The following is a 20,707-nucleotide window of genomic DNA, read 5'->3' as shown; positions in this document are numbered from 1 at the left end:
GTCGCAGGTCACCCAGTCGTAGTAAGCCCACTGCCATCAATCGCCTCTGCAGGGTGGCTGACTGAACCGATCTCAAAGGGATGGCTGGGTTGTGGAAGATAGGCTCCTCCCACAACCACAGCGTGTGCCTTATCAGCTGTCAGGCCCTCAGCACCGCAGAGTAAAAGTCTGAGAGACCTGCTGTACTCAGCCTCTCCAGCCTCATGAGGAACAGCTTCCGGTCAACCCTTATTCGTCAGCTTTCCTCAGCAGTGCGCATGCTGGTTCCTTCCAGCCGACATCAGTATGGTCAAGCAGTCTCTGCGCCGCCTTAAATCGGAATGCAGCCACCCTGCTCTCCAGTTCCACCACGCCCTGTCCTCCTTCGTTTACAGATATATACAACACTGCCGCTTTCAGCCAGTGATGGCCTGAACAGAAAAAATCCACCAGCTTGTGTTGCAGGTCGGCTCCTCCCAGTTCTTCCTGACTCACCTCTCCGAGCCCAGGTACACGCCCAAAATGTTAAGCTCTTCACAACCCCACTGAGTGGCCTATACCTCCATGCTCCACATAACAGAACTTTGCTCTAGCCCCAGTTCACCTTAGCTGATGAAGCTCCCTAGTCTCTAGTGCCTCCATATCCTGCCTATCCCTGACCAAAGACACATCATCTGCAAACGCCGACACTGCTATGCCTGTCAACACACCCATGCCTGTCCAGCACACTCACTGCAGTCTCCTGCGTAGGAGGCCCAATGGCAAGTGTATATAGTTACCCCGATAGAGGGCATCCTTGTCCAATGCCCCAGACTGGCCTACTGAGTCCCCCTCCCACCTTGACCATACATGACGCTTCCGCATACCCAAACACAGACATCACATTATATAGATCCTCCTGGTCCACTCTTTCAAGCCTTCTCTTGATCTAAAGAGACCAGTCCAAAATTCACATTAGAACCTCTCGACAAGTCCAACATGTCCCTGATTAAGAACAAATTGTCCGTGATTGAGCGTCCCGGTACACAATATGTCTGGTCCTTGTGTACAATAGAGTCAATATCGGACTTCGGTCTGTTAGCAAGGACCTTGGCAAATATCTTGTAGTCCGCACAGTGCAATGGCACAGGCTTCCAGTTCTTAACCTCTCTAGGGTATGTGGGACGCTAGTGTCCCACCTGGCCAACATCCAGTGAGATTGCAGAGTGCCAAATTCAAATACAGAAATACTCATTATAAAAATTCAGAAAAGATACAACTACTTTACATCAGTTTAAAGATTAACTTCTTGTGAATCCAACCACGGTGTCAGATTTAAAAAATGCTTTACAGCGAAAGCATACCATACGATTATTTGAGAACAGCACCCAGCAGACAAATCATTACAAACAGTAACCAGCCAAGTAGAAGAGTTACACAAGTCAGAAATAGAGATACAATTTATCACTTACCTTTGATGATCTTCATATGGTTGCACTTAGAAGACATTCATTTATTCAATAAATGTTCCTTTTGTTCGATAAAGTTTTCTTCAGTAATCCCCAGGCTCAAACGCAGTCACAACAGGCAGACAAAAATTCCAAATTGTATCCGTAAAGTTCAAAGATACATGTCAAACAATGTTTATATTCCATCCTCAGGTTGTTTTTAGCCTAAATAATCTATTATATTTCAAGCGGACAATAACGTTGTCAATATAAAAGGTAAACAAGCAAGGCACTCTCTCGGTCGCGCGCATGAAAAAGCTCTGCGTCACGTTTCGGTCCTTGAAAAATCTCTAGGCCACTGTAGTGTCCACTCATTTCGACTGCTCTTACTCCCTCATTTTTCAGAATACAAGCCTGAAACCATTTCTAAAGGCTGTTGACATCTTTGGGAAGGCATAGGAACTGCAATTTGAGTCCCAAGTCAATGGATACTGTAATAGCATTGAATAGAAAACTACAACAACAAAAACAAATCCTACTTCCTGAATGGATTTTTCTCAGGTTTTCACCTGCCAAATCAGTGCTGTTATACTCACAGACACTACGTTAACACTTCTGGAAACTTTAGAGTGTTTTCTATCCAAATCTACCAAGTACAGTGCCTTGCGAAAGTATTCGGCCCCCTTGAACTTTGCGACCTTTTGCCACATTTCAGGCTTCAAAGATTACAGCTGTAATCGCAGCAAAAGGTGGCGCTACAAAGTATTAACTTAAGGGGGCTGAATAATTTTGCACGCCCAATTTTTCAGTTTTTGATTGTTAAAAAAGTTTGAAATATCCAATAAATGTCGTTCCACTTCATGATTGTGTCCCACTTGTTGTTGATTCTTCACAAAAAAATACAGTTTTATATCTTTATGTTTGAAGCCTGAAATGTGGCAAAAGGTCGCAAAGTTCAAGGGGGCCGAATACTTTCGCAAGGCACTGTATATACATATCCTATCTTCTGGGCCTGAGTAGAATGCAGTTTAATTTGGTCACGTTTTTCATCCAAAATTCCAAATGCTGCCCCCTACCCTGCCGCCTACCCTAAAACGTCCCCTTTTTGGGCAGGAGAGTCAGAGCCATCCGACGGCAGCTTATCGTCAACTTTCCTACCCGACGCACTCACGCAACATGCAAAAGTCAAATTATTCCCCAGAATGTTTTATAAAACTCCACTGGGAGTCCATCGACCCTAGGTGCACGGCCAGGGGACATCTGGGTTACGGCCTCTGCCAGTTCATGGGACAATAGGGGAATGTCCATTTCATCCTTCTGTGCCAGAGAGAGCTTAGGGAGTTCTGCAAACAAAACCTGAGCACACATAGGATCACATAGTTCTGCCCTATACAACACCACAGTCTGCACTCACATCTCCCCTGCCACAGAGGTCACCCGCCCATCAGACAGCTGTAGACAATGCATACCCTTGTCTTTACCGCTCTCTCTGTATGTAATACCTAAACCAAATATCGTGGATGGATGGCAGCATTCACGCAATACTGAAAGCGCGAACCACCGCATTTAACCACGGTAAGGTGACTGGTTATATGGTCGAACACAAACAGTGCAGTTATGCCCTCTGTAAGGCAATCCCAACAGGCAAAACGTCAGTACAGAGACAAAGTGGAGTCGCAATTAAACAGCTCAGACACAAATAAATCACTGTTTACAAACAGAAAACCAGCCACGTCGCAGACACTGAAGTCTTGCTAAACACTTTCTTTGCCTGCTTTGAGGATAACACAGTGCCACGGTCCGCTCCCGAGGACTGTGGGTTCTCATTCTCCGTGGCTGACGTGAGTAAGACATTTAAGCTTGTTAACTCTCGCAAGGCTGCCCAGACGGCATCCCAAGCCGCATCCTCAAAGCTTGCGAAGACCAGCTTGCTGGAGTTTTTACAGACATTTAATATATTCCTATCTGTTGTCTCCACCTGCTTCAATATGACCAAAATTGTTCCTGTACCCAAGAAAACAAAGGTAACCGAACTAAATGACTATCGCCTCGCCCCGTAGCACTCACTTCTGTCATAATAAAGTGCTTTGTGAGGCTAGCATATCACCTCCACTTACCTGCCACGCTAGACCCACTTAAATTTGCATAAAGGTACAATAGATCTACAGATTATGCAATTTCCATCACACTGCACACTGCCCTATACCATCTGAACAAGAGGAATACCTATGTAAGAATTATGTTCATTGACTACAGCTCAGTCTTCAACACCCTCCAAGCTCATCATTGACCTTGGGGTCCTGAGTCTGAACGCCGCCCTGTGCAACTGGGTCCTGGACTTCCTGACAGGCCACCCCCAGGTGGTGAAGGTAGGAGGCAACACCTCCACTACGCTGATCCTCAACACAGGGGCCCCACAAGAGCACATGCTCAGCCTACTCCTGTACTCCATGTTCACCCCATGACTGCGTGGCCACACACGCCTCCAACTTAATCATGAAGTTTGCAGACAACACAACAGTAGTAGGCCTGATTACCAACAATGACGAGACAGCCTACAGGAGGAGGTGAGGGCCCTGGCGGATGGGTGCCAGGAAAATAACCTCTCCCTCAACAAAACGAAGGAGCTGATCAGGTGCAACAGTGCCTCTTCAACCTCAGGAGGCTAAGGAAATGTGGCTTGGCCTCTAAGACCCTCACAAATTTTTTACAGATCCACCATTGAGAGCATCCTTTTGGGCTGGTACGGCAACTGCACTGCCTGCAACTGCAGGGCTCTCCAGAGGGTAGTGCGGTCTGCCCAATGCATCACCAGGGGCACACTGCCTGCCCTCCAGGACACCTACTGTACATCACCCAACATCACAGGAAGGACAAAAAGATAATCTCCCGCTATCATCTAGAAGGCGAGGTCAGTACAGGTACATCAAAGCTGGGACCGGGAGACTGAAAAACAGCTTCTATCTCAAGGCCATCAGACTGTTCAATAGCTGGCCTCCCAGTACCCTGCCCTGAACTTAGTCACTGTCACTAGCCGCCTACCACCCGGTATTCAACCCTGCAGCTTAGAAGCTGCTGCCCTAATGTACATGGACATGGAATCACTGGTCACATTAATAATGCAACACTGGTCACTTTAATAATGTTTACATACTGTTTTACTCTACTCATTTGTATATTTTATTTTATTTTATTTAAGACCTCATTTAATCAAGAAGGACTCAGAGATTTTAAATATATTTTTCAAGTAATCTAGTAAAAACCATACAAATCACAGGAGTATAACAAAATCCTAAAACAGCAAATTAAAAACATTTTCAGGTCAAGGAATCCTCAAAATCCTTCATTTAAAAACACCAATCGGCACAAGTTCATCCAATTTAAAACAATTTGGTAAGGCATTCCACGCCGATGGCGCAGAAGACATAAAATCCCTTTACCAAATTCAGTTCGGATATTTGGATAGTCCTGCGAACAAAGAGAGTACCCACCACATTTCTGAATAATAAAAATGGCCAAATAAAATGGTAAAAAAATGGCTTTGTAAATAAAAGTTTACCAGTGACTGAGCCTACGAGTGACTAGAGAAGGCCAGCCAACCATGTGTTACAGGAATTAAATTCCTATATGTTTTAATACCCAATTAAAATGAAACACTGTCTGTTTGTAAGACTCTTATTTGACTCTTATTTGCATAAAATGGACAGAGACCAGTCTCAAAATCAATCAGTAGCGTTTATTCTCGAGAGTACTGAACATGATACAGTTTACCACAGGTTATAAACTGAAGATGACGTCATTAGTGTTCGTACTACCCCGTCTCATCTCCACTCCAGTACAATGGCTGTATAGTTCTCAAGACTTCCCACATCGTGTCTCCCAAACTTAGATAATTGATGACCGGAGCCAAGGTCTGCCTGTGTAGATAAGCATTCTAGCCAGTCTGACGATAAATTCTTTAATTTCTACCAAGGAACAGACAGTCATTGTTCTACTTCTTGATTATAATTACACACATTAAATTCAGTACTCAGTACTAGTATTCAGTAGGATTAAAAGAAAATCCATACATCTATACAGAAACATAATAGTATTCTGATTAGTCAGTCCTGATTGAAATGTATGCATAATTAGTCATTATTGATTAAAAAAATCCCTTAACACCCTGGTATATAAAGTGCAGCGGTTCTTAAAGGGTTTTGCAGTTTAAAATACATCTCAACGCTCCATGGTAAAAGGTGTCAATTGATCTCAAACACTGAGCGGAAGCATTAATATATAAAATATCACCATAGTCTAGTATAGGGATACATGTAACTCATGCTTCAAAATAAAAATGGCTTCAAAATAAAAATAAAACCCCAACTTCAGCTCAATTGTTTTTGTAAATTCCAAGATATTTATGTGTTACAGCCTCAATCGCATTGCCCTGACAGGTAGTAATAGGTGAAAGGGTCAGATGTTGTCACGACTTCTACCGTCGTTTGCCTCTCCTTGTTCGGGCGGTGCTCGGCGTTCGACGTCACCGGTCTTCTAGCCATCATTGATCCTTTTTTCATTTTCCATTGGTTTTGTCTTGTCTTCCCACACACCTGTTTTCAATCCCATTCATTACCTGTTGTGTATTTAACCCTCTGTTTCCCCTCATGTCTATGTCAGAGATTGTTTTATTGTCAGTGTACTGTGATTGTTGTGTAGGTGCGCGTCGGGTCCTCGTACCCATGTTTGTGTATTTATGTACATTTAGTGTTATGGAGCATACTCCGTGGACTTTATTAAAAGACTCCATTTTACACTCCATTTGACTCTCCTGCGCCTGACTTCCCTGCCACCTATTACACCTATGCATGACAGAATCTCTGACCATTATATGAAGTCAGCAGGAGAGGACACTATGCCCATGGAGCTGGAGGAACGCGTTCAGGAACAAGCGAGGGAGCTTGACGTTATCAGCTCCGTCATGGATCACATTGTCATGAAAATGGATCGCTGGGAGAGACAGGGAGTTTCTCCAGTGCCACCACCACCACAACCGGAATCTCCCTTGAACGTTTTTTCCTCTCCGGAATCGAAGATCCATTTATCCCTACCTACGGGATACAACGGAGATACTGCCGGCTGCCAGGGTTTCCTCCTTAAGCTGAACTTATATCTAGCCACGGCCTCCCCAGTACCATCTGACCGTGAGAAGAGTTATGCCCTCGTCTCATGCCTCACCGGGAAAGCCCTGGAATGGGCCAGCGCTGTGTGTAGTAGGGAGGATGCGGCGCTGGACCATTTTGAGGAGTTCACCCGCCAATTCCGGATAATATTCGATCACCCACCTGAAGGCAAAGCAGCGGGTGAGCTTTATCATCTGAGGCAGGAGACGAGGAGTGCACAGGATTTTGCTTTGGAGTTTAGGACCTTGGCTGCCGGCGCTGGATGGAGCGACAGGGCCCTGATCGACCATTACCGTTGTAGTCTACGCGAGGACGTCCGTCGGGAGCTGGCCTGTAGAGACACCACCCTCACCTTCGACCAGCTGGTGGACATGTCCATCAAGCTGGACAACATGCTGGCTACTCGTGGACGTCTAGATCGGGGTCTGGTTGTTCCATCCTCCTGCACCCTCTCTCCGAACCTATGGAATTGGGAGGGATGGTGCGCAGGGAGACCGGAGGGGGTTCCCGCTCGAGCACCATTCAAGGTCGCAGAGAGCACACTGCTGGTCGGTGCCGGGTTGGTTCCTCTGGGAATAGAGAGGGCAGGCAGGGCATTCTGGCGTCACCCCAGGTGAGTAGGCACCATTCTCATCCAGAGCCCTCTGCTGCACTAATGTTTGTCTCTGTCTCTTTTCCTGATTTTTCACTGCATTCCCAGTATAAGGCGCTAGTAGATTCGGGTGCGGCTGGGAATTTCATTCATAAAATTCTAGCTCATAGTTTAGGGATCCCTATTGTTCCTGTGGATATGCCTTTCCCTATTCATGCCTTAGATAGTCGACCATTAGGGTCAGGGTTTATCAGGGAGGTAACCGCACCTTTGTGTATGATAACGCAGGAGGGTCACAAGGAGAAGATTAGTCTTTTCCTTATTGATTCTCCTGCGTATTCTGTGGTGCTAGGCCTACCCTGGTTAGTTTGTCATAACCCCACTGTTTCTTGGCCACAGAGGGCTCTCACGGGGTGGTCACGAGAATGCTCAGGTAGGTGTTTAGGGGTTTCCGTTGGTGCTACTACGGTGGAAAGTCCAGACCAGGTCTCCACCGTGCGCATTCCCCCCGAATATGCCGATTTGGCTCTCGCCTTCTGTAAAAAGAAGGCGACTCAATTACCACCCCATCGATGGGGGGATTGTGCGATAGATCTCCTGGTAGACGCTGCATATCCCAAGAGTCACATGTATCCCCTGTCGCAAGCGGAGACGGAGGCTATGGAGACATATGTCTCTGAATCCCTGCGTCAGGGGTTCATTCAGCCATCCATTTCACCCGTCTCTTCAAGTTTCTTTTTTGTGAAAAAAAAGGATGGCGGTTTACGCCCGTGCGTTGATTATCGAGGTCTGAATAAAATCACAGTGAAATATAGTTACCCGCTACCTCGGATCAATACGATTATTGAGTTAATGCACGGGGCACGTTTTTTCACAAAATTGGATCTCAGGAGTGCGTACAGTCTGGTGCGTATTAATTAAAACCTCTTAAGGATAGGGCTGATTGCTGCCCCCTTTGGGTTGATTGGGTGCCCATAGTAAACAGAAAAAAAATCTGTCAAAAATTACTAATATATGCATATAAAAATTATTATTGAATAGAAAACACTCTAAAGCTTCTAAAACCGTTTAAATTATGTCTCTATGTAAAGCAGAACTCTCAGGGCACTCATTCTCCCAAACTCTCTCTTGTCATCATAAAAGTTGGCCCAACTTTGACGTCATCGCCCCCACCCTTCCCAAGCACTTACAGTCCTGGGAACAGTTCCTATCTCTTCAGCGCGATGTCTGCTTTCAATGGGGCTTCTCATTGCGAGAATCGCGGCTCACGAGGGTTTTGGCGGGCCGAAACCTTGCGGTCACGCGAGAAAACAGGCTACTCTCATGCGCGCTCTGTCTTTGTTCCAAGATTGATTAAACGACTCGTGTGTTTCTCTTCGTCCTGAGAATTGCTGTGAAGCTAGATAACATGCTAATGCTGTGTTCTGAACATAGTTTTACAAGTTTAGTCGACATATAATATGTAATTTCGACGTTTTGGTGCGCACCCACTTGACTTTTGGCTGCATTTCAACTGAAATGTGTCGTGTTTGATCACCGAAAGACACAGACTTCCAAACTAATGCTGTTTTTGGTAAGTATAAACCCTTCCAGGTCTACTGATGGAAGAACAGCAAAGGTAAGGGAATATTTATGTGTTTATTATGGGTTCCTGTGGACTCCGAAGTAGAGGAGCCAAAATGCTAATTCCTGAGCGCCGACTCATATTATAGCCTAGTGAACGAAATCTGTAACGTTAAAAATAAAAGTAACAGCGATTGCATTTAGAAGAAGTGTATCTTTCTATACATATGTAGAACATGCATATTTAGTCTAAGTTTATGTTGTGTATTCCATGTTAGCTGACGGCATATGGCGGAGCTATCGTCATTTCTCCGGACATTTGAGTAGCATTTTTTTGAACATGCCGTCATTGTAAACAGATTTATGGAAATATATAGCATATTATTGAAAAAAAAATGTACTGTGTAACATGTTATATTACTGTCATCTGATGAAGATTTCAAAAGGTTAGTGCAATTATTTTTCTTTTAATCCTGCGTTTGGTGATTGCATATTTTGTGGAATTTGGCTATGGAAATTACCTTGGTCTTCGATGTGTCTTCGGTGGTGGTTTGACATAAATATGTGCTATGTTTTCGCCGTAAAACATTTTAGAAATCTGACTTGCTGGCTAGATAAACAAGTTGTTTATCTTTCATTTGAGCTATTGGACTTGTTAATGTGTGGAGGTTTTTTTTTTTTTTTTTTAAGAATATTTTTTGCGTTCCATGCGCCACATTCCAGCTGACGGTGGGAGGGCTGGTTCCCAATTGGGACTCAACATGCTTAACAGGTTTTAAGAAGGGTGATGAGTGGAAGACGGCATTCAGCACCACCTCAGGTCATTATGAGTACCTGGTCATGCCATATGGGTTGATGAATGCTCCGTCAGTTTTCCAATCATTTGTAGATGAGATCTTCAGGGACCTGCACGGGCAGGGTGTAGTGGTGTATATCGATGATATTCTGATATACTCTGCTACACGCGCCGAGCATGTGTCCCTGGTGCGCAGGGTGCTTGGTCGCCTGTTGGAGAATGATCTATATGTCAAGTCTGAGAAATGCTTGTTTTTCCAACAATCCATCTCCTTCCTAGGGCATCGGATTTCCACTTCAGGAGTGGAGATGGAGAGCGACCGCATTACAGCCGTGCGTAATTGGCCGACTCCAACCACGGTAAAGGAGTTGCAGCGTTTTTTGGGGTTTTCCAATTACTACCGGAGGTTTATCCGGGGTTTTGGTCAGGTGGCAGCTCCCATTACCTCACTGCTAAAGGGGGGCCCGGTGCGCTTGCAGTGGTCGGCTGAGGCGAACAGGGCTTTTGAGCACCTGAAGACTCTGTTTACCTCGGTGCCTGTGCTGGCTCATCCGGATCCCTCTTTGCCATTCATAGTGGAGGTGGACGCATCCGAAGCTGGGATAGGAGCAGTGCTCTCTCAGTGTTCGGGTACGCCACTGAAGCTTCGCCCCTGTGCTTTCTTTTCAAAGAAGCTCAGCCCGGCGGAGCGAAACTATGATGTGGGGAACCGAGAGCTGTTAGCTGTCGTAGAAGCTTTGAAGGTGTGGAGGCATTGACTTGAGGGGGCTAAGCACCCTTTTCTCATCTGGACTGACCACCGCAATCTGGAGTATATCCGGCAGGCGAAGATATTGAATCCTCGCCAGGCAAGGTGGGCCATGTTTTTCACTCGTTTTGTGTTTACTCTTTCTTACAGACCAGGCTCCCAGAACGTTAAGGCAGACGCATTGTCTCGGCTGTATGACACAGAGGAGCGGTCCATGGATCCCACTCCCATACTCCCAGCTTCGTGTTTGGTGGCGCCAGTAGTGTGGGAGCTGGACGCGGACATTGAGCGGGCGTCACGTGCAGAGCCTTCTCCCCCTGAGTGTCCAGCTGGTCGTCTGTACGTTCCATCTGCTGTCCGCGACCGATTGATATATTGGGCTCACACGTCACCCTCCTCTGGTCATCCTGGGTCGGACGATGCGCTGTCTTGACGGGAGATACTGGTGGCCCACTTTAGCTAAGGACGTGAGGATTTATGTTTCTTCCTGCTCGGTGTGCGCCCAGTGCAAGGCTCCTAGACACCTGCCCAGAGGTAAGCTACAACCTCTACCCGTTCCTCAATGGCCGTGGTCGCACCTGTCGGTGGATTTTTTGACTGATCTTCCACCTTCACAGGGTTACACCACGATCCTGGTCGTTGTGGATCGGTTTTCTAAGTCCTGTCGTCTCCTCCCTTTGCCCGGTCTCCCTACGGCCTTACAAACTGCAGAGGCCCTGTTTACACACGTTTTCCGGCACTATGGGGTGCCTGAGGATATAGTGTCTGATTGGGGTCCCCAGTTCACATCAAGGGTCTGGAAGGCGTTCATGGAGCGTCTGGGGATCTCGGTTAGTCTTACCTCAGGTTTTCACCCCGAGAGTAATGGGCAGGTGGAGAGAGTTAACCAGGATGTGGGTAGGTTTCTGCGGTCTTATTGCCAGGATCGGCCGGGGGAGTGGGCGAAGTTCGTGCCCTGGGCAGAGATGGCTCAGAACTCGCTACGTCACTCCTCCACTAACCTTACTCCCTTTCAATGTGTATTAGGGTATCAGCCGGTTCTGGCTCCTTGGCATCAGAGCCAGACCGAGGCCCCTGCGGTGGAAAATTGGTTTCGGCACGCTGAGGAGACCTGGGAGGTAGCCCACGTCCACCTTCAGCGTGCCATAAGGCGCCAGAAAATTGCGCAGACCGTCGCCGCAGTGAGGCCCCAGTGTTCGCACCAGGGGACAGGGTCTGGCTCTCGACCCGAAACCTGCCCCTTCGCCTGCTCTGCCGGAAGCTGGGTCCGCGGTTTGTGGGGCCGTTTAAAGTCCTGAGGAGAGTGAACGAGGTATGTTATAGGTTACAACTACCCACTCATTACCATATTAACCCCTCGTTCCATGTGTCTCTCCTCAGGCCGATGGTGGCTGGCCCGCTCCAGGAGGCTGAAGTGCGTAATGTTCCTCCGCCTCCTCTAGACATCGAGGGGGTTCCGGCGTACTCTGTTCGATCCATTTTGGATTCGAGACGTCGGGCGAGGGGCCTTCAGTACCTCGTGGACTGGGAGGGGTACGGGCCGGAGGAGAGATGCTGGGTTCCGGTGGAGGACGTGTTAGATCCTTCCATGTTATCAGAATTCCACCGTCTCCATCCGGATCGCCCTGCACCTCGCCCTCCGGGTCGTCCCCGAGGCCGGTGTCGACGCACAGCTGGAGCCGCGCGTCAGAGGGGGGGTACTGTCACGACTTCTGCCGAAGTCGTTGCCTCTCCTTGTTCGGGCGGTGCTCGGCGTTCGACGTCACCGGTCTTCTAGCCATCATTGATCCTTTTTCATTTTCCATTGGTTTTGTCTGGTCTTCCCACACACCTGTTTTCAATCCCATTCATTACCTGTTGTGTATTTAACCCTCTGTTTCCCCTCATGTCTTTGTCAGAGATTGTTTTATTGTCAGTGTAGTGTGCTTGTTGTATAGGTGCGCGTCGGGTCCTCGTACCCATGTTTGTGTATTTATGTACATTTAGTGTTATGGAGCATACTCCGTGGACTTTAAATCAAATCAAATTTTATTTGTCACATACACATGGTTAGCAGATGTTAATGCGAGTGTAGCGAAATGCTTGTGCTTCTAGTTCCGACAATGCAGTAATAACGAGCAAGTAATCTAACTAACAATTCCAAAAAAACTACTGTCTTATACACAGTGTAAGGGGATAAAGAATATGTACATAAGGATATATGAATGAGTGATGGTACAGAGCAGCATAGGCAAGATACAGTAGATGATATCGAGTACAGTATATACATATGAGATAAGTATGTAAACCAAGTGGCATAGTTAAAGTGGCTAGTGATACATGTATTACATAAGGATGCAGTCGATGATATAGAGTACAGTATCAACGTATGCATATGAGATGAACAATGTAGGGTAAGTAACATTATATAAGGTAGCATTGTTTAAAGTGGCTAGTGATATATTTACATCATTTCCCATCAATTCCCATGATTAAAGTGGCTGGAGTAGAGTCAGTGTCATTGACAATGTGTTGGCAGTAGCCACTCAATGTTAGTGGTGGCTGTTTAACAGTCTGATGGCCTTGAGATAGAAGCTGTTTTTCAGTCTCTCGGTCCCAGCTTTGATGCACCTGTACTGACCTCGCCTTCTGGATGACAGCGGGGTGAACAGGCAGTGGCTCGGGTGGTTGATGTCCTTGATGATCTTTATGGCCTTCCTGTAGCATCGGGTGGTGTAGGTGTCCTGGAGGGCAGGTAGTTTGCCCCCGGTGATGCGTTGTGCAGACCTCACTACCCTCTGGAGAGCCTTACGGTTGAGGGCGGTGCAGTTGCCATACCAGGCGATGATACAGCCCGCCAGGATGCTCTCGATTGTGCATCTGTAGAAGTTTGTGAGTGCTTTTGGTGACAAGCCGAATTTCTTCAGCCTCCTGAGGTTGAAGAGGCGCTGCTGCGCCTTCCTCACGATGCTGTCTGTGTGAGTGGACCAATTCAGTTTGTCTGTGATGTGTATGCCGAGGAACTTAAAACTTGCTACCCTCTCCACTACTGTTCCATCGATGTGGATGGGGGGTGTTCCCTCTGCTGTTTCCTGAAGTCCACAATCATCTCCTTAGTTTTGTTGACGTTGAGTGTGAGGTTATTTTCCTGACACCACACCCAGAGGGCCCTCACCTCCTCCCTGTAGGCCGTCTCGTCGTTGTTGGTAATCAAGCCTACCACTGTTGTGTCGTCCGCAAACTTGATGATTGAGTTGGAGGCGTGCGTGGCCACGCAGTCGTGGGTGAACAGGGAGTACAGGAGAGGGCTCAGAACGCACCCTTGTGGGGCCCCAGTGTTGAGGATCAGCGGGGAGGAGATGTTGTTGCCTACCCTCACCACCTGGGGGCGGCCCGTCAGGAAGTCCAGTACCCAGTTGCACAGGGCGGGGTCGAGACCCAGGGTCTCGAGCTTGATGACGAGCTTGGAGGGTACTATGGTGTTGAATGCAGAGCTGTAGTCGATGAACAGCATTCTCACATAGGTATTCCTCTTGTCCAGATGGGTTAGGGCAGTGTGCAGTGTGGTTGAGATTGCATCGTCTGTGGACCTATTTGGGCGGTAAGCAAATTGGAGTGGGTCAAGGGTGTCAGGTAGGGTGGAGGTGATATGGTCCTTGACTAGTCTCTCAAAGCACTTCATGATGACGGATGTGAGTGCTACGGGGCGGTAGTCGTTTAGCTCAGTTACCTTAGCTTTCTTGGGAACAGGAACAATGGTGGCCCTCTTGAAGCATGTGGGAACAGCAGACTGGTATAGGGATTGATTGAATATGTCCGTAAACACACCGGCCAGCTGGTCTGCGCATGCTCTGAGGGCGCGGCTGGGGATGCCGTCTGGGCCTGCAGCCTTGCGAGGGTTAACACGTTTAAATGTCTTACTCACTTCGGCTGCAGTGAAGGAGAGACCGCATGTTTCCGTTGCAGGCCGTGTCAGTGGCACTGTATTGTCCTCAAAGCGGGCAAAAAGTTATTTAGTCTGCCTGGGAGCAAGACATCCTGGTCCGTGACTGGGCTGGGTTTCTTCCTGTAGTCCGTGATTGACTGTAGACCCTGCCACATGCCTCTTGTGTCTGAGCCGTTGAATTGAGATTCTACTTTGTCTCTGTACTGGCGCTTAGCTTGTTTGATAGCCTTGCGGAGGGAATAGCTGCACTGTTTGTATTCAGTCATGTTACCGGACACCTTGCCCTGATTAAAGGCAGTGGTTCGTGCCTTTATTAAAAGACTCCATTTTACACTCCATTTGACTCTCCTGCCACCTATTACACCTATGCATGACAGATGTCTATTTCTTGCTTTAGAAAACACCATTAGTTTAGTCAGCATTGAGGATACTCTTCAATTGACACAAGGTATGAACAGTATAAATAGAACACAGTATATAAAAAATATACTGTATTCCAGTCAATGCCATCCTATTCAACTATTGATGAATATACTATCATATGTATTCTACAGATATACTAAATATTCTATCCACGTAATACTGTCTATAATGTCTATACATCCCATCACATGTACAGGACCAGTCAAAAATTTGGACACACAAACTCATTCAAGAGTTTTACTATTTTCTACATTGTAGAATAATAGTGAAGACATCAACACTATGAAATAACACATATGGAATCAATCAAACAGAGACCGAAAAAGTAGAATTTATATTTGAGATTCTTCAAAGTAGCCACCCTTTGCCTTGATGACAGCTTTGCACACTCTTGGCATTCTCTGCTTTTACTTCACTCTGTAGTCCAACTCATCTCAATTGGGTTGAGGTCGGGTGATTGTGGAGACCAGGTCATCTGATGCAGCACTCCATCACTCTCCATCTTGGTCAAATAGCCCTTACACAGCCTGAAGGTGTGTTGGGCCATTGTCCTGTTGAAAAGCAAATGATTGTCCCACTAAGCACAAACCAGATGAGATGGTGTATCGCTGCAGAATGATGTCATGCTGGTTAAGAGTGCCTTGAATTCTAAAAAAATCACCAACACTGTCACCAGCAAAGCACCCCCACACCATCACACCTCCTCCTCCATGCTTCACGTTAGGAACCACAGATGCAGAGATCATAAATTCACCTACTCTGCGTTTCACAAAGACACAGCGGTTGGAACCAAATATCTCAAATTTAGACTCATCTGACCAAAAGACACATTTCCACCGGTCTAATGTCCATTGCTCGCGTTTCTTGGCCCAAGCGAGTCTCTTCTTATTATTGGTGTCCTTCAGTAGTGGTTTCTTTACAGCAATTCATCCAAGATGGCCTGATTCATATAGTCTCCTCTGAACAGTTGATGTTGAGATGTGTCTGTCAGTTGAACTCAGTAAAGCATTTATTTGGGCTGAAATCTAAATCTGAGGTGCAGATAACGCTAATGAACCTATCCTCTGCAGCAGAGGTAACTTTGGGTCATCCTTGCTGTGGCGGTCTTCAGGAGAGCCAGTTTCATCATAGCGATTGATGGTTTTTGTAACTGCACTTGAAGAAACGTTGAAAGTTCTTGACATTTTCCGTATTGACTGACCTTCATGTCTTAAAGTAATGATGGACTGTAGTTTCTTTTTGCTTATTGGAGCTGTTCTTGCCATAATATAGACTTGGTCTTTTACCAAATAGAGTTATCTTCTGAATACCACCCCTACCTTGTCACAACACAACTGACTGGCTCATACACATTAAGAAGGAAAGAAATTCCACAAATTCACTTTTAACAAGGCACACCTATTAATTGAAATGCATTTCAGGTGACTACCTCATGAAGCTGATTGAGAGAATGCCAAGAGAGTGCAAAGCTGTCATCAAGGCAAAGGGTGGCTACTTTGAAGAATCAAATATAAAATATGTGTTGATTTGTTGAACACTTTTTTGGTTACTACATCATTCCATATGTGTAATTTCAAAAGTTGTGTTGTCTTCACTACTATTCTACAATGTAGAAAATAGTAAAAATAAAGAAAAACCATGGAATGAGTTGGTGTGTCCAAATGTTGGACTGGTACCTACCTGCCCACACACACACACACACACACACACACACACACACACACACACACACACACACATTGCTCGTCCCAGTATTTATATATTTCTTAATTTAATTATTTTACTTTTAGATCTGTGTTTATTGTTGTGAATTGTTAGATTTTACACAAGCATATCGCTACAACCGTAATAACATCTGCTAAACATTTGATTTGATGTGTGTATGCATAAAGATATAAAACCACTACTCACAGCGATGAGGATCTGTGTTGCACTGTGTATAAAGATATAAAACCACTACTCACAGCGATGAGGATCTGTGTTGCACTGTGCATAAAGATATAAAACCACTACTCACAGCGATGAGGATCTGTGTTGCACTGTGTATAAAGATATAAAACCACTACTCACAGCGATGAGGATCTGCGTTGCACTGTGTATAAAGATATAAAACCACTACTCACAGCGATGAGGATCTGTGTTGCACTGTGTATAAAGATATAAAACCACTACTCACAGCGATGAGGATCTGTGTTGCACTGTGTATAAAGATATAAAACCACTACTCACAGCGATGAGGATCTGTGTTGCACTGTGTATAAAGATATAAAACCACTACTCACAGCGATGAGGATCTGTGTTGCACTGTGTATAAAGATATAAAATCACTACTCACAGCGATGAGGATCTGTGTTGCACTGTGTATAAAGATATAAAACCACTACTCACAGCGATGAGGATCTGTGTTGCACTGTGTATAAAGATATAAAACCACTACTCACAGCGATGAGGATCTGTGTTGCACTGTGTATAAAGATATAAAACCACTACTCACAGCGATGAGGATCTGTGTTGCACTGTGCATAAAGATATAAAACCACTACTCACAGCGATGAGGATCTGTGTTGCACTGTGTATAAAGATATAAAACCACTACTCACAGCGATGAGTATCTGTGTTGCACTGTGTATAAAGATATAAAACCACTACTCACAGCGATGAGGATCTGTGTTGCACTGTGTATAAAGATATAAAACCACTACTCACAGCGATGAGGATCTGTGTTGCACTGTGTATAAAGATATAAAACCACTACTCACAGCGATGAGGATCTGTGTTGCACTGTGCATAAAGATATAAAACCACTACTCACAGCGATGAGGATCTGTGTTGCACTGTGTATAAAGATATAAAACCACTACTCACAGCGATGAGGATCTGTGTTGCACTGTGTATAAAGATATAAAACCACTACTCACAGCGATGAGTATCTGTGTTGCACTGTGTATAAAGATATAAAACCACTACTCACAGCGATGAGGATCTGTGTTGCACTGTGTATAAAGATATAAAATCACTACTCACAGCGATGAGGATCTGTGTTGCACTGTGTATAAAGATATAAAATCACTACTCACAGCGATGAGGATCTGTGTTGCACTGTGTATAAAGATAGAAAACCACTACTCACAGCGATGAGGATCTGTGTTGCACTGTGTATAAAGATAGAAAACCACTACTCACAGCGATGAGGATCTGTGTTGCACTGTGTATAAAGACATAAAACCACTACTCACAGCGATGAGGATCTGTGTTGCACTGTGCATAAAGATATAAAACCACTACTCACAGCGATGAGGATCTGTGTTGCACTGTGTATAAAGATATAAAACCACTACTCACAGCGATGAGGATCTATGTTGCACTGTGTATAAAGATATAAAACCACTACTCACAGCGATGAGTATCTGTGTTGCACTGTGTATAAAGATATAAAACCACTACTCACAGCGATGAGGATCTGTGTTGCACTGTGTATAAAGATAGAAAACCACGACTCACAGCGATGAGGATCTGTGTTGCACTGTGCATAAAGATATAAAACCACTACTCACAGCGATGAGGATCTGTGTTGCACTGTGTATAAAGATATAAAACCACTACTCACAGCGATGAGGATCTGTGTTGCACTGTGCATAAAGATATAAAACCACTACTCACAGCGATGAGGATCTGTGTTGCACTGTGTATAAAGATAGAAAACCACGACTCACAGCGATGAGGATCTGTGTTGCACTGTGTATAAAGATATAAAACCACTACTCACAGCGATGAGGATCTGTGTTGCACTGTGTATAAAGATATAAAACCACTACTCACAGCGATGAGGATCTGTGTTGCACTGTGTATAAAGACATAAAACCACTACTCACAGCGATGAGGATCTGTGTTGCACTGTGCATAAAGATATAAAACCACTACTAACAGCGATGAGGATCTGTGTTGCACTGTGTATAAAGATATAAAACCACTGTTGCACTGTGTATAAAGATATAAAACCACTACTCACAGCGATGAGGATCTGTGTTGCACTGTGTATAAAGATATAAAACCACTACTCACAGCGATGAGGATCTGTGTTGCACTGTGTATAAAGATATAAAACCACTACTCACAGCGATGAGGATCTGTGTTGCACTGTGTATAAAGATATAAAACCACTACTCACAGCGATGAGGATCTGTGTTGCACTGTGTATAAAGATATAAAACCACTACTCACAGCGATGAGGATCTGTGTTGCACTGTGTATAAAGATATAAAACCACTACTCACAGCGATGAGGATCTGTGTTGCACTGTGTATAAAGATATAAAACCACTACTCACAGCGATGAGGATCTGTGTTGCACTGTGTATAAAGATATAAAACCACTACTCACAGCGATGAGGATCTGTGTTGCACTGTGTATAAAGATATAAAACCACGACTCACAGCGATGAGGATCTGTGTTGCACTGTGTATAAAGAAGTGTATATAAAACCACTACTCACAGCGATGAGGATCTGTGTTGCACTGTGTATAAAGATAGAAAACCACTACTCACAGCGATGAGGATCTGTGTTGCACTGTGTATAAAGATAGAAAACCACTACTCACAGCGATGAGGATCTGTGTTGCACTGTGTATAAAGATATAAAACCACTACTCACAGCGATGAGGATCTGTGTTGCACTGTGCATAAAGATATAAAACCACTACTCACAGCGATGAGGATCTGTGTTGCACTGTGTATAAAGATATAAAACCACTACTCACAGCGATGAGGATCTGTGTTGCACTGTGTATAAAGATATAAAACCACTACTCACAGCGATGAGGATCTGTGTTGCACTGTGTATAAAGATATAAAACCACTACTCACAGCGATGAGGATCTGTGTTGCACTGTGTATAAAGACATAAAACCACTACTCACAGCGATGAGGATCTGTGTTGCACTGTGCATAAAGATATAAAACCACTACTCACAGCGATGAGGATCTGTGTTGCACTGTGTATAAAGATATAAAACCACTACTCACAGCGATGAGGATCTGTGTTGCACTGTGTATAAAGATATAAAACCACTACTCACAGCGATGAGGATCTGTGTTGCACTGTGTATAAAGATATAAAACCACTACTCACAGCGATGAGGATCTGTGTTGCACTGTGTATAAAGATATAAAACCACTACTCACAGCGATGAGGATCTGTGTTGCACTGTGTATAAAGATATAAAACCACTACTCACAGCGATGAGGATCTGTGTTGCACTGTGTATAAAGATATAAAACCACTACTCACAGCGATGAGGATCTGTGTTGCACTGTGCATAAAGATATAAAACCACTACTCACAGCGATGAGGATCTGTGTTGCACTGTGTATAAAGATATAAAACCACTACTCACAGCGATGAGGATCTGTGTTGCACTGTGTATAAAGATATAAAACCACTACTCACAGCGATGAGGATCTGTGTTGCACTGTGTATAAAGATATAAAACCACTACTCACAGCGATGAGGATCTGTGTTGCACTGTGTAGGACCTCTATGTACTGGTACTCTATGAGACAGCCCATGACAGAGATGTAAGACTGGCTGTCCACGATGGCCACCCCTGGCTGGGTCATCTCTCTCCTCACACACCCTGGACCGTGCTCCCTCCACCACGAGTGGTGAGCCGAGATGTCAAACGTCAGCAGGTCACTTTCCTGGAACAACGAATAAAAACACATATTAACGTGTAAGAAAGGATACGCAGACAAACATACACACACAGACATTTGTGGATAGATAGGCACAAACAAGGACCTGCACAAACACATATACAGTATATATACACACAGAAGCACTCACAGACATCAATCAATACCCCAATACAGCAATCTAACCCCACAGCGGCCCCGCAGCAACAACACATGCTTTATTAACACAGGACAATGGGTTGCTGTCAGGAATAGTTCATTTGAAGTCTCTCTCTCTCTTTAGAGGCAATGGGAAATACATATTTACACTGCAAAAGCAAATTAAATAGACAAACAAAAGGGAAATAAACAAGGGAACCGTTAGTAAACATTACACTCACAAAAGTTTTAAAAGAATATAG

At 45.1% G+C, this 20,707-nt stretch overlaps 1 protein-coding gene across 5 annotated transcripts in view; it reads right to left on the bottom strand.

Annotated features, from left to right (window-relative positions):
• LOC112226512 (sodium/potassium-transporting ATPase subunit beta-1-interacting protein 3-like) overlaps window positions 1-20,707 on the bottom strand; it is a 171,698-nt gene that overhangs the window by 90,811 nt on the left and 60,180 nt on the right. For all 5 annotated transcript variants that reach the window (XR_006080181.1, XM_024390865.2, XM_024390867.2 and 2 more), the window contains one exon: window positions 20,115-20,312. Coding sequence is in view for 4 of the 5 variants with exons in the window: in XM_024390865.2 (XP_024246633.2) it covers window positions 20,115-20,312 (198 nt within the window). In the remaining variant the exon portion in view is untranslated. The remainder of the gene's footprint in view (window positions 1-20,114; window positions 20,313-20,707) is intronic.

This window comes from Oncorhynchus tshawytscha, linkage group LG28 (genome assembly GCF_018296145.1).
Source record: "Oncorhynchus tshawytscha isolate Ot180627B linkage group LG28, Otsh_v2.0, whole genome shotgun sequence".
NCBI lineage: Eukaryota > Metazoa > Chordata > Actinopteri > Salmoniformes > Salmonidae > Oncorhynchus > Oncorhynchus tshawytscha.
The sequence above is the reverse complement of the archived record's forward strand: the minus strand, read 5'-3'. Positions and strand labels throughout refer to the sequence as shown.